Consider the following 13839-nt stretch of genomic DNA (forward strand, 5'->3'; position numbering starts at 1 on the left):
AAATATAAACTGTACATTTCTTCAGGTAAATTTTAGTTAAAATGAATTCTGACAATCTAATAGCTGTGTATTTTCATTCTGACAAGCTAATAACTGCAAATTTAAAATGTTTCATAATAAAACAGAAAAAAACTAAGAGAAATGAGCAAAGAAGAGACAAAAGATATGCTAAATCATACCTTTCCATGCAGTCTTTGGTTTCCACATTCCATACTATAATTAAGCCATTAACACTACCTGCAGCTAAATATTGCCCACATGGAGACCAGGTTACTATATTGAGGGTCTATAAAGAAAAATAGTTAATAAATAATAATTTGGCATAACTTGAAATTAAATTCAATTCAAATTTTATATCCCTATTTTATATTATTTCTACCATACACAAATGATAAGATAAAGCTTATTTTTTAGCTTTCTTTTTTAATAATATTTAACTATCACTAGCACCTATTACTTTCTTTACCATGAGAAAATAATATTGGCCCAATTTTTTTTTTTTTTTTTGGTGACAGGGTCTTGCTCTGTTGCCTGGGCTAGAGTGCAGTGGCATAATCATAGCTCCCTGCAACATTCAACTCCTGGGCTTAGGCTCAACTGATCCTCCTGCCTCAGCCTCCCAAGTAGCTGGGACTACAGGCATGCATCACTAGGCCCGGATAATTTTTACATTTTTTGTGGAGATGGCACCTTGCTATATTACTCAGGCTGGTCTCGAACTCCTAGGCTCAAGTGATCCTCCTGCCTCGGCCTCCCAAAGTGCTAGGATTATAGGCATGAGCCACTGTGCCTGGCCCTGGCACAATTTTAAAAGCAAAATCCAAAAAACATTATCATCCTAGAAAGAGAGCCAAGACAAGGTTTCCTCTTAGCAATCACCATTAAAATAAAGAGAATCAGTAAGTGAAGTGAAACTTAGTAAGCCACTGCTGACCTATCGGGCTTATATTTCCTTAATTTTAAAATGTGTGTATGTGTGTGCTAGAGAGAGAGAGAGAGAGAGAGAGAGAGAGAGACAAAAAACCTTTCTTGTTCTAATTCCAGAGTCTATGATCATAGGTCTTAGTGAAACTCACTTAACAATAAAGGCTAATTACTGATAATTCTAGAATAACTTGTTCTAGGCTGGTCCAAAGGTAGTGAGTTATCTCACTTGATTGTTCACAGTCAGTTACAGATTGAATTCCTTGTTCTACTACTTTCCCTCCTTCTCACTACTGCACTTGACTAGTCTTAAAAAAAAAAGAATAACTCGTTCTAATACTATGCTAGGGTTAAATTTGACTTCTTAGGAGTTAAAAAGATCTTCTTATTAAATCTCACAAAGGAGAAAGATCAGCTAGGACTTAGCAAAGACCTATCTAGTGTCCAGTTATCGATCAAATAAAGAAAGGATGAGACATGCACGACAGTCTGAAGGTGTTCTCAACTTCCAATAATATTTAACTACAACTATATTTAGGCAAAGTATGTATTAAATATTTCCTATAGCCTACTGAAAGTGTCACTTATAAAACCTACCTGAGAGATGAAATTATCTGAAAGATCAAATTGATGACTCCAAGTTTCTCTTCTATATAGCTTAACAGATTTTTCGACAGGAATTGCCAGTAACTATCAGAAAAGATTTAATAAAAGTTTACATTAAATTGAATTTGAAGGGGAAAAAGGGCAGAAAATATATCCAGATAAATTTACAGACATAAAACCAAATTTGTTGTGTGTGTGTGTTTTTTTAGATATGGGTTCTGGCTATATTGCCCAGGCTGGCCTTGAACTCTTAGCCTCAAGCAATCCTCCCACTTCAGCCTCCAGAGTAGCTGGGACTCCAGGCGCACACCATGCCTGGTACAAATTTATCTATTTTTTTCTCCCCCCCAACAAATTTGTATTTTAATTGGCAACTGACAAAACTCAGAAAATTACTTAAAATTTTGATAAGCAAAAACTAGGTGATGATCACTCCATTGCTTGTACCAAAAAACAAAGAATTTGTAGTTACTAGTATTTTTAATTATTTCTTAAAGAATCTAGGTCCTTTGGACCTAAAAATTCATCTCATTTATTGGAAGGAAGTAGAGCCAGAACCCTTTGAATATCTTAGAAAAAGAAAAAAAAGAAATTTATCATCTTACACATTCTTCCAAAGAAACAGATTAGTAGAAAAACTAAAACTGTGTATTCTTCCCATGTTTATCCAAAAAAATTATTAACAAACAGTAAAGCTATATTAATTTTAATTTTTAAAGTAATTAATTGATGTTTTGTAAGCAAAGAAAAACATATACTAGATTACCTTGAGTTCAACTATCACTTTATTATAAAATGTATACTTTTGAAAGTTTATATGACACAAAAGAGTATATACTGAAAGTCTCATTCCCATCTCTAAATCCTGTTTCTATTGCCCAATGCCAAATATAAGTATAGACTACACAAGAATGCACATGTACATATATAAGTATATATATACACACACAGACCTGTAATTTTTAAAATTAATAAACAGTAGCATCCTATTTATACCTACAGTTCTACAGCTTGATGTTTTTTGCTTAACAATATATCTTGAAGATTATTTCATATAAAGATATACAGATATACCTCACCCTAAAGGTTCAGAGAAATACTGTATCTATCTATATACAGAAATACCACAATTTATTTAACCAGCTTTCTATACATATTTATGCTTCCAGTCTTTACTGTCATAAACAGTGGTGCAACATTTTCATTATACATACTCTGTAGTACGCATGTATGAATATGCTTATAGGATATATGCCTAGAAGTAGTACTATTAGTCATTTATTCTGATAAAAACTGCCAAACCCTCTTCCACACAGTATATAATCAAACTTGATCTTTGACTATCTCTGATAAATGAAAATAGGGTACCACTATAGTTTCAATTTGTATTTCTTTTAGTATGAAAGATTGCATATATATGTTCATGTTTAAAAGCCAATTATATATTTTTTTCTGTACACTACTCATGTCTTTGTCTGTCTTTCTACTGGGTTTTTATTGATTTGTAAGAACACTTTGTATATTAAGGAAATCAGCTCTTTGTTATATTGTTTCAAACTTTCGCCCCTAGTTTGTCATTTCCCCTGAGACTCCGCAATATTTTTATCATGCAAAATTCTTTTATAGGATTAAGGTTGTTAATCTTTCTTTCTGAAAAATTTCACACATAAAGCTGAAAGAATAACATAGCAAATACCTATAAAGAGATTTATCACATGGGAGGGAGACTCCAAGATGGTCCTCAATGATTTTTCATCTCCTGGTATCCATGCTCTTGTGCTAATACAATTTACTAAATCTCCTTTTCTCTACCTTTATATACACTAAATTCCCATATACCTTTGGGTCTATTTCTCTAATAGACACATGTCTATTCATGAGTCAGTAGCAAATTTTTAATTTCTATACCTTTATGTTTTAATATCTGATTGGACTGGACTTTTCATCACTTTCCTTTGTCTAAATCTTCAGTTTCCACATGGACCTAGAATCAGTCAATTTGGTCCTCTCAAACATCTTATTCATATTTTGTATTTGAATGCTGTCAATGCTGTCAAAACTATAGATTAATTTAGGGAAGAACTGACATCTTTATTTATATCAAAAATTCCTTTCTAAGAATGTGATATATGTTTCTATTTATCCAAGTCTTCTTTAACTCCTCTTAGTAGCATGGCAAAGTTTTCTTTAGATAGATCTTTCACATTTCTTGGTACATTTAACCCTGGTTATTTTACCTTTTTCTTTCTTTCTTTCTCTTTTCTTTTTTTTAGAGACAGGGTCTTGCTCGCCCTGTCACCCAAGCTGAAGTGCAGTGATACGATCACAGCTCACTGCAACCTTGAACTCCTGGGCTCAAATGATCCTCCCAACTCAGCCTCCCAAGTAGCTAGGACTACAAGCATGCATCACCATGCCCAGCTAAGTTTTTAAAAATTTTTTGGTAAAGATCGGGTAGCACTCTGTTGCTCAGGCTGGTCTCAAACTCCTGGCCTAAAGCAATCCTCCTGCTTAGGCCTTCCAAATTGCTGGGATTACAGGCCTGAGCCACCATGTCTGACCCGGCCTATCTTTCACAATTAAAAGTAAATGCATTATTTTATTCTATTATATTTTCTAAATGGCTACTGTTTATATACAGAATGTTATTGGTTTTGTACATTAATTTTGCTTCCAGCTACCTTTCTGAATTTTCTTATTAATAGTAATAGTTTTCTCCCCCATTTGATTTTCTTGAGATTTCCTTGTATACAAGCATTTCATTTGCAAATAATGGACATTCTCCTTCTTCCTTTCAAACTCCACATATCTTTCTGTTGTCTAACTGTATGGCTTAGTACCTCTAAAATGTTAAATACTAATGGTGAGAGTGGACATAACAAGATTATTTCAGTTATTCCATTAAGCATGAATGTAAAGAAAAATATAAAATTAATTAATTTACATAAAATATATACTTTAAAGGAAATCTTTAAAAAGTTGAAATATTTCTTAAATCATTTCAATATTAATTATTTGGCTTGAGGCTCTAAAATTTATAAACCAAATGAAACAAAAAGTTACAATTAAAAAACTATTCTTAACATTCAAAGTTGACATAGATTGGAATAAATACTTAAAACAAAGGTTGAAAAATAAGAGTCACTTACTTTTCCATTTTTTGGCTGCCAAGCAAGTCTGCAGATTGATTTTGCATTTATCACATCATTGCATTTTTGTAGCAGTGGCCAACTAATAGCACATGTCTGATTTTTTAAAAAAGAAAATTTATTTTCCTTTATGAAAATTCCTCCCAAAATATATGCAGAACTAAATACATTTAATAGGTGCTTTCTTCAAATTGATATATATTTCAGAAAAAAGCAACTTTATGCACTTTAATTTAATTATAATAATACCTGATTTACCTAATTGCTTAAAGCCCTTCAGAGGTATAAAGAGCACAAACCTTAAATAATTAAATTAGGTAAGAGTACTTCCTGTGCAGAATAAGCAAACATACTCAGTGAATAAACATACATACAGAAAACCCCAATACATTAAAATCTTAAAGTGTCTATAAAAATTTAAAAAAATTTAAAGGTCTACTATAAGACATTAAGGTGTCAAAGTCAGTCTTTCTAAATAGCTCAAGAATAAGGGGAAGGAACCGTGGCTACTAAGGCATATCTGCGGGGGATATTTTTCTTGTCAGTCACATTATCTCTAGAAATGCCACAGTGTCTCTGATTGCCTCGGGAAAACTTAATTGTTCCCTCTGCCAATAAGAGAGCACTTTCTTTCATACCTCCTTTAAAATCTTTACCAGACTAAGTTACATATTAGACTTTCCAAATTAAGTGTGGCCAATGTCTTATTTTTGTATTCCCAACATCTAACACAAGGCCCAACACATGATAGTTATCTTGTAAATATATAATTAAATTTACTGCCTTGATTTACAAAGCTTAAAAATAAAATATTAATCTGTCATTCTCCTTGTGATTTGGCACAAAAGCTATTAGTCTTCAATGTATTTTCTTTTGCATTAGGTTACTATGGAATTTGATCACAAAAACAACATTAATGCTACTCAAAGAACGCTAAAGAAAAACAATTATTAATTTGGCCCAATAATACAATATGTAAAACCCAACATATGATAGAAATGAACAAAAAGTTTTAAATTTAAATTGATGATTTTACCTGATCTGAAATTTGCCACACTCTGACAGATCCATCACAACTAGATGATGCCTGCAGGAACAAACAATAGATTTTTAATAATACTATACGAAAATACTACATGGAAACTGGTTTGGTAGATTAAATCAATCAGCCTTTTATCTGCTGGGTGAAATTTTCTGCTAATTCTCTTACAAATTTTTTAAACACATGCAGGAAAAACACAAAAAGAGAGGGAAAAAATAATTACCAGAAAGATGTCCTTAGGATCAAAGGAAAGACTTAAAACAGGAGCATCATGTCCTCGAAATGTTTTCTGTTGGCTGCTGTCCAACACATCCACAATTTTAACTAGGAAATCACTATGAACAATAAGGAGTAATGCATGTGAATAAATGCCAATACTAAATGCCTCTCCTAAAAGCTATGAACCAAATATTTCAAAATCACAAGAGTAAATGCTATAATTTCTTTATAGCAACTTATAAAATTTGGCACCCAAATTTAATGACTTATCTTTTAGTTTTGCTCCATTAAAGACGTTGAAAACCCAAGTCAAGATTTCCCATTATGTTAAAATACAAATACTTCCTAAATGGCTTCTTTAGTTACATTGTAAGCTTCTATTATTTGCTAATCTAGTAACAGCCGCACCATTTAAAAAAGTACTATGCCTTTCATTTCACGTCAGCAATTCAACCAATTATATTTTTTTCCTATGAAAAGCATCAAGGGAAACTGTAAAAATTCTGGTTGTACAGTCCAAATGCTAACTAAAATAATTTTTTAAAATATTGTATCAAGCTATCTTTTCAGTATTTATTGAATAGGCCATCTGTAAAGCAATATATTTCAATTCACAAAAAAGCACGTTTGTCTTCAAAAACCTTTACTAAAGACTTGAATATAAAAATGAAGTAACAACAACAAAAAAATGAAGTGTCAGAGTCCTGAAAATATTACCGTGAAACAAATGAAGGAGGCCTTTTTTTTCTAACATTATTTCCTTTTCTGACGTCAAAGAGCCTTACCTAGATCCAGCAGCAATTTTAGTACCATCCCCATTAAAGACCACATGGTTTGCATTTGTAGTGAAGCGAGTCAATATACCATCTGGAACTCCTTCAGGAAATGTGTGCACTTGAATAGTATTATTAGAAACTGCAGTGACCAATTTTCCATTCTACAAGAAAAACAAAGGTAAGCAACTGGCAAAAACAAATCCAAATCAATTGGGAGTCTCTCCATAGTTAAAAACCCAGTAAAAAAACACAAAAACTTAAAAATGTAGTTCATATCAAAGGAAGAACTATCACTCACTGTACAACTTTTCCTGAAATGTACATTAGCAAGAAAAATTTGCTAGCTTTAGAAAACTTAATTTTACCTTCACTAGCCAATCTTTTCGCCTCTGATTTTTCTTTTACTTTTGGCAAGAAAAATATTTAAATACTATTTTTATGGATCCCAAGGAGACTAGAGAGGTTTTCAGAGAAAATATAGCTAGTTTTGAGGAAACAGGGCATCAGAAGGCATGGCCATAACGGCTACTATAGTGTTGTCCTATGTTTCCACAATAAAATCACTATATGTCTTTTTGTAGGGTAAAGTCTGAATGCAGAATCCATGGCAGAGACTGGAGTGATGTGTCTACAAGGCAAGGAATGCTAAGGATTGTCACAACCACCAGAACCTAGAAGACAGGAATGGAACAGAGTCTCCCTCAGAGCCCCAGGAAGAGTCACCCTTGCTGACACCTAGAATTCACTTATTGTAAATTAAGCTCTAATACTGGGATTAGCAATATTTATCATCTTTGCCAATCTGATCGGAAAAAAAAAAATACCCATTGTTGAATTTGGACTTCATTGCTTATTAGTGAGATTTAGCTTATATTTAATGTATGCTGGTCATTTATACTTTTTTTTCTGGGAATGTATCTTCCATTATATATGATCATTTTAAAAAAGATTATCTAAATTATCTAAATAGCATCTCATCTACCTTAAATGAGCCTGGTTTAGAAAAAATATTAATCCGATGGAAAGATTTTTGTACCCAAATACAATATACTCAAGTTAGAAGTCATCACAATAAAAACCTTAGGGGTTTGTAGATACTTAATTTCCAAAGTCCTTCTGAACATGTCTTCATTCTCAAAGTAACCTACATCTCATTCCCGTGTTTCCCTCACATGAAACATCAGAAAAATGGGAATATGAATATATATTGGAAAAGTTAATGAAACATTCCTTTTTTCTAGAACAATTCCTTCAGTATTTTAATTAGTGAATATCTTAGTCTGTTTTGTGCTGCTGTAACAAAACAACACAGATTGAGTAATTTATAATGAACAGAAATTTACAGGCTCATGATTTTGGAGGCTGGAAATTTCGAGATCCAGAAGCCAGTATATGGAGAGGGCCTTGTTGCTGTGTCATCCCATGGCAGAAGGGCAAAGAAAGGACAAGAGAGAGCGCAAGAAGACCAGACTCTCCCTTTTACAATGAACCTACTCCTGAGATAATGGCATTAATCCATTCATGGGGCGAGAGCCCTCATGGCCTAATCATCTCTCACTAGGCCTCACCTCCCAATATTGTTGCATTGGGGATTAAGTTTCCAACACATGCTTTTGGGGGAACACATTCAAACCATAGCAGTGAGCTAAAAACACCACTGAGATTTCCCTCGAACGAAAAAAGGGAGCATTTAAACCTTTCTCAAAAGAAAAGTATAATTTTCTTACATATATTTTAATTGGTTTACTATTAATAGCCATCAATCACTTTTAACAAACCATTCAGAGTTTACCTTTGAAAATTGTGGGCAAGTTATGGCATCATTATACATTTTAAAATATTATTTCATAAGAGAAACAAAAATAATACATCTATATTCAAAACTTCTATAAAAGCATTTTTCACCTAAGCATAAAAATCACATGCCAGGATCATTTCGTATCAATTGATATAACTGTTTTTACTACCTTCAAAGCACATGAATATGCTTTTTCTCCAACAGTAATGGACTTAGGATCATCATCATCTAAGTCTTCCCAAATCCTCACATCACCATCACTTCCACAAGTCACAATACAACTGTGAAGGAAACATATACATTAAAAAAGTCATCCAATTTCAGGCATATTAACTTTTTTAGAATGCTACCTTTACATTTATCATTTTTTAATAAAATCAAAGTACTAGCCAATATTTTTTCCTCATTTTATACACATAAACCTCAATAACAAAGAGTACTAATTTCCCGTTCTGTAAAATAAAAGGTGAGTTTAATGCTCTCTACAGTTCATTCTTGGCACAAAATTATTTATTTATAATAATGTAAGAAAGATAAGTGTGTAATCTCTGAAACAGCAAGGACCATGTCCACCTTGCTCACCACTGTATCCCTAGCACCAAACAATCTCTGACACAGAAACCTTAATAAATGTTTGTTGAATAAATAAATGGATGGATGAGCTCAATTATCCAAAGGTGACTACTCAAATGGATGTCTCTATCTGTCATAACTTGTTTTAAACCTCTCATCTTCCGAGTGCTTTTATTCATTTTGTGTCCTAACCAGACACATACAAAAAAGCAAATAAAAATACAAAATATAACATATGTAATAAAATACAAAAATAATATATGGTAAGTGGCAAAAAAGGAGCCATATAAAGAACTATGGATGTTCAATAGAAAAAGATTAATTCCCACCTATTCATAAGAAAGGTGGTATTTACACTGGAAAGTCAGAGGACAAGTAGGACTGAATATGTTGAGAGTGGTGATGAGGGCAGTTCCAAATAGGAAATCAACCAAAATATGAAGTCAGTAAAGCATGGGGGTGTTTACATGGAGCAGACAATCCAGAAAATGGTAAGGAAAATGAAGACTGAGGTTATCCTGTTTAGGATAATCTTAAAGGCAGATTCATTCTCCCTTCTATAGGAAGTAGACAGGAGGACCATAGGTCACAGTTCGTCCAGGATACTCCTAGTTTATGCATCCAGTTGGTCTGGCATTTGTCCTGGATTTTTCACTTTAAAATATTTTAGTATCAGTTGCATCAAAATTGGCTGGGGTCAATTTGGCAGACCTCTCCTTTGCATTACCAGCTTCTGCCATGGTCTTGTTCAGTAGTGTAACACACATGAAATGTGTCTCACTTTAACACATGGTTAAATCTGAAAAATGACCAGTGATAACTCATTTCCCCTTTTCTAACCCTTTCTTGATGCAATATAATTAACAAATCCTTTCAAGGACAACATGTGAGGCATTCACTGATGAAAAACAAACTGAATTCAAACATAAGACCCTAGAGATAGCTCCTTCTTTCAGTCTACAGTGGTGATGGAGAAGTATTTCATGTTGCTGTTCCTATGGACTACTTAATGCATCAGCAGGTGCACGGGAGGGGATGTACAAAGTTGCAGGAGCCAGTTGGTGGGGCCTGTGGGAAATTATAGTGAAATTAATGAGAAATGTAGGCAGGAAATAGAGTTAAGCAGTTCTCTGAAGAGCTTCTAAAGTAGTCTGAACATTCTTCCTAAGTGGTTTTGTCATTTACTGTATCAAATAACAATATATAAATTTTATTGTTTGGCTATGCTTTTCAAATTTGGGGGAAAAAAACAACACAACTCTTTCAGTAGCAATAAGCTAAAAAAATACATCAAGTACATGATTAATAAAAAATTAAATATTAAATTTCTGCTTCTCAGGAAAGTTGATAAGTATAACTTGAACAAAATGTTAGTTGACATTTACCATGGGGCTTTAGTGATAACACCATCCACAGGAAAATCAGAAGATGAAAAACTCCCAAAGAAGTATCTACTTTAAAAGTTAGTCATTATCTTGAGAAGACTGCCTAAAAACTGCACTTCTATAGCTGCAGAAAGTGAGTTTACATTTTGTCAACCGTAACTCTTAGTGTTGTCCAACAGAACTTTCTGAGATGACAGAAATGGTCTAAATCTAGTACAGAGCAATTAAAATGTGGCTAATGTAACTGAGGAACTGAATTTTTCATTAAGTTAATTTTAATTAATTTAAATCTAAATAGCTACATGTGGCTAGTAGCTACTGTATTACACAGTGCAGGACTAAAAGAAGTATCAGTTGTTCTAAACTAATTTTGCTCATTTTTCATCCCAAGTTTTCTACTACAAACATAAAAAGTGACTTAACATGTTGTATCCATTAGCAAAAGAACTTTTCAAGTAGTTAAACGATACTGACATTATATCCATGTCATCAGGCATTTTAAATAGAAAATCAGTGCCTCTGATTCTTATGAGAAAAATAATGGATAAAAAAAGAAATGAAATTTATAAAAAAAAAAAGAGAAAATTAGTCAGATTAATTCCAGTAACAGTTTAATTTTCCCTTCAGTTCATGGAAAGAAAGTAAAGCTTCTGGAAGTTCATTCTGTGGAAAGTGAAACATCTGACATTATTGAGATTTCTATCTAAATTCATTGAAAAGTTTAATACTAAACATAAAATTCTTAATTTTTAACAGTAATACAAATTTTGGTAGTGCACAGTACTGTAGAAAAAACAATGTCCTTAACTATATTAAGAAATCTACGAAACAAAAAAGTACTTGGAATTAGAATCATAATTCATGATTGTGCCCAAATGAGCTGTGACATGATGTGCCAAATAAAAAAGAAGCCATACTTGTCAAATTTTCAGATAGTTGTTTCATATCCAGAATAATTGAACAACAAAATTTTTGTAACAAACTGATGTTAAATACACAGAAATACTGGCATTGTAGGATGTGCTTTCTCCCTCTGCTGGCCATCATCAGTTGGATTTTTAAAATCTTTGAGCTTTTGAAGAGTGACTTTATGAAACAAACCAAGTGTCCTATAGTAATGGTATTATTATAGTATTATTAGAAACAAGTCCTCTAAATCTTAGTTGCATTTAGTTCAAAACAGTAAGAAATCTTCAATCAAACCATTCAACTTAAGCCTTTGAAGCTTTTAGGGAAATGCAATTAAGGAAAACAAACCTTATGCACAGGAAGACACTGAAATTTATCCCTACAAAAGCAAATAAGAATTGAACAAATTATACATGAAAAGCTGAAATGGTGAATGATTTAATTTTGAAATTCTATAATTGCACTTTGACTTGTGAAAAGAATCTTTTGATGGAAGTCCTATTTTTAATTGTATAAATTTATGTTCTGTGCCAGAATGAAATGAAATAGAGTAGGCTTAAAATCTGTGAAACATTCAAAAGAATCATAGACAACTTGATGAATTTTGTCTTTAAAAATATTGAAGACTCTATCATTGAAAAAGGGTACTCTGAATGGAAATAAAAATACAGATACTATAAAAATACTGAGGCTAAAATATTTACCCTTTCAATTAAAACAAATTCTTAAATACTGTGATTCTTCCAGTTAGTAGAATTTGCTCTGAGCCTTCCAAGTACCTTAGAATGCCTAATAAGAGTATTTTCTCAGTGAAAAATGTTATGGTCTAAAGCAAAAAACTGAAAATCTCATTTCAAATTTATTCCACATAAGATGCAACTCTGAAGAAGACTGCCATTAATTTTATGAGAAAAATAAAAATAACATTGTATTTAAAAAACACATTTTTCAGGCCGGGCGCAGTGGCTCACGCCTGTAATCCTAGTACTCTGGGAGGCCGAGACAGGTGGATCGCTCGAGGTCAGGAGTTCGAGACCAGCTTGAGCAAGAGTGAGACCCCCATCTCTACTAAAAATAGAAAGAAATTATCTGGCCAACCAAAAATATATATATAGAAAAAAATTAGCCGGGCATGGTGGCGCATGCCTGTAGACCCAGCTACTTGGGAGGCTGAGGCAGTAGGATTGCTTGAGCCCAGGAGTTGGAGGTTGCTGTGAGCTAGGCTGATGCCACGGCACTCACTCTAGCCCAGGCAACAAAGTGAGACTCTGTCTCAAAAAAAAAAAAAAAAAAAAAACCACCACACATTTTTCAGAAAAATAGCAATACTATGAGATAGGCTAAAAAACTTACTAAAGTACATGAATATGTACTAAGAATGATTATTCTACTTATATTAATGTTTAGATTATATGTTAATGTTTAGATAATCAACATAAAGAAATGTTTTTATTTTTTCTTGGGTAAATTTTGCCAATTGATATATTTCTAATTTATATATTTATACCTTTGTTTCAAATTTCCAAAATAATTGGCATAAGGGTGTTACTGTAGTCACATGATATTTTGAAGCCTCCACTGTACCTTTTTTTATCCCTAATATTGCTTTACTTGTGCCTTCCTTTTTTAGTTCATTGAGTCTTGCTAAATCTTTGTACTACTAGTTTCCACTCCAAAAAAACCAGACTTTAGTTATCATATATATGGGACTTGCTTTAAAATAATAAAGTAAGAAGTAAAAGAGTGACTGGGAGTATACATAGAAAAAAGCTTGACCACAGTATGGTAATTATTAAAGGAGAGTAAATAGGGTTCATTACACCATTCTCTCTTATCCACATGTGGAAATTCCCACAATAAAAACTAAAGAAAAATAAATAAAAGAATAAGGAAAAAATTTTTGTTAATGTCACAAACATGTTTTTTAGAAAAAAATGTTTTGAAATAATTTTTAATAGAAATATTTTAGAGAACAAAATAATTTGTCAGTCAATAAATATTTCAAAAAATTATAACTTTAATTCTTTTTAAATCTTCCTCATTCTTTTTTCTTTCTTTTTTTTTTTTTTTTTTGAGACAGAGTCTTGCTCTGTCACCTGGACTAGAGTGCTGTGGCATCAGCCTAGCTCACAGCAGCCTCAAACTCCTGGGCTCAAGCAATCCTCCTGCCTCAGCCTCCCGAGTAGCTGGGATTACAGGCCAACACCACCATGCTCAGCTAATTTTTATATTTTTAGTAGAGGCGGGGTCTCACTCTTACTCAGGCTTGCCTCCAACACCTGAGCTCAAGCCATCCTCCTGCCTCGGCCTCCCAGAGCGCTAGGATTACAGGTGTGAGCCACTGTGCCCGGCCCATTTTCCTCACTCTCAAAGTTGTCCTAGTTTAGATGATAACAAGACCAATGAAAGTTTCTGAGCAGAAGGACTAATTCTATTACGTCTTCATCCTCTTTATGAG

General features: G+C 33.0%; 1 protein-coding gene across 1 annotated transcript in view; it reads right to left on the reverse strand.

Annotated features, from left to right (window-relative positions):
• The window catches only part of WDHD1 (WD repeat and HMG-box DNA binding protein 1), a 60512-nt gene that overhangs the window by 39050 nt on the left and 7623 nt on the right, over positions 1-13839 (reverse strand). Inside the window, exons 3-9 of the mRNA XM_069464963.1 lie at positions 8684-8795; positions 6726-6877; positions 5945-6056; positions 5716-5766; positions 4680-4775; positions 1522-1614; positions 180-286 (exon numbers count right to left, since the gene is read on the reverse strand). Of these exons, the coding sequence (XP_069321064.1) occupies positions 180-286; positions 1522-1614; positions 4680-4775; positions 5716-5766; positions 5945-6056; positions 6726-6877; positions 8684-8795 (723 nt within the window). The remainder of the gene's footprint in view (positions 1-179; positions 287-1521; positions 1615-4679; positions 4776-5715; positions 5767-5944; positions 6057-6725; positions 6878-8683; positions 8796-13839) is intronic.

This window comes from Eulemur rufifrons, chromosome 2, assembly GCF_041146395.1.
Source record: "Eulemur rufifrons isolate Redbay chromosome 2, OSU_ERuf_1, whole genome shotgun sequence".
Lineage (NCBI taxonomy): Eukaryota > Metazoa > Chordata > Mammalia > Primates > Lemuridae > Eulemur > Eulemur rufifrons.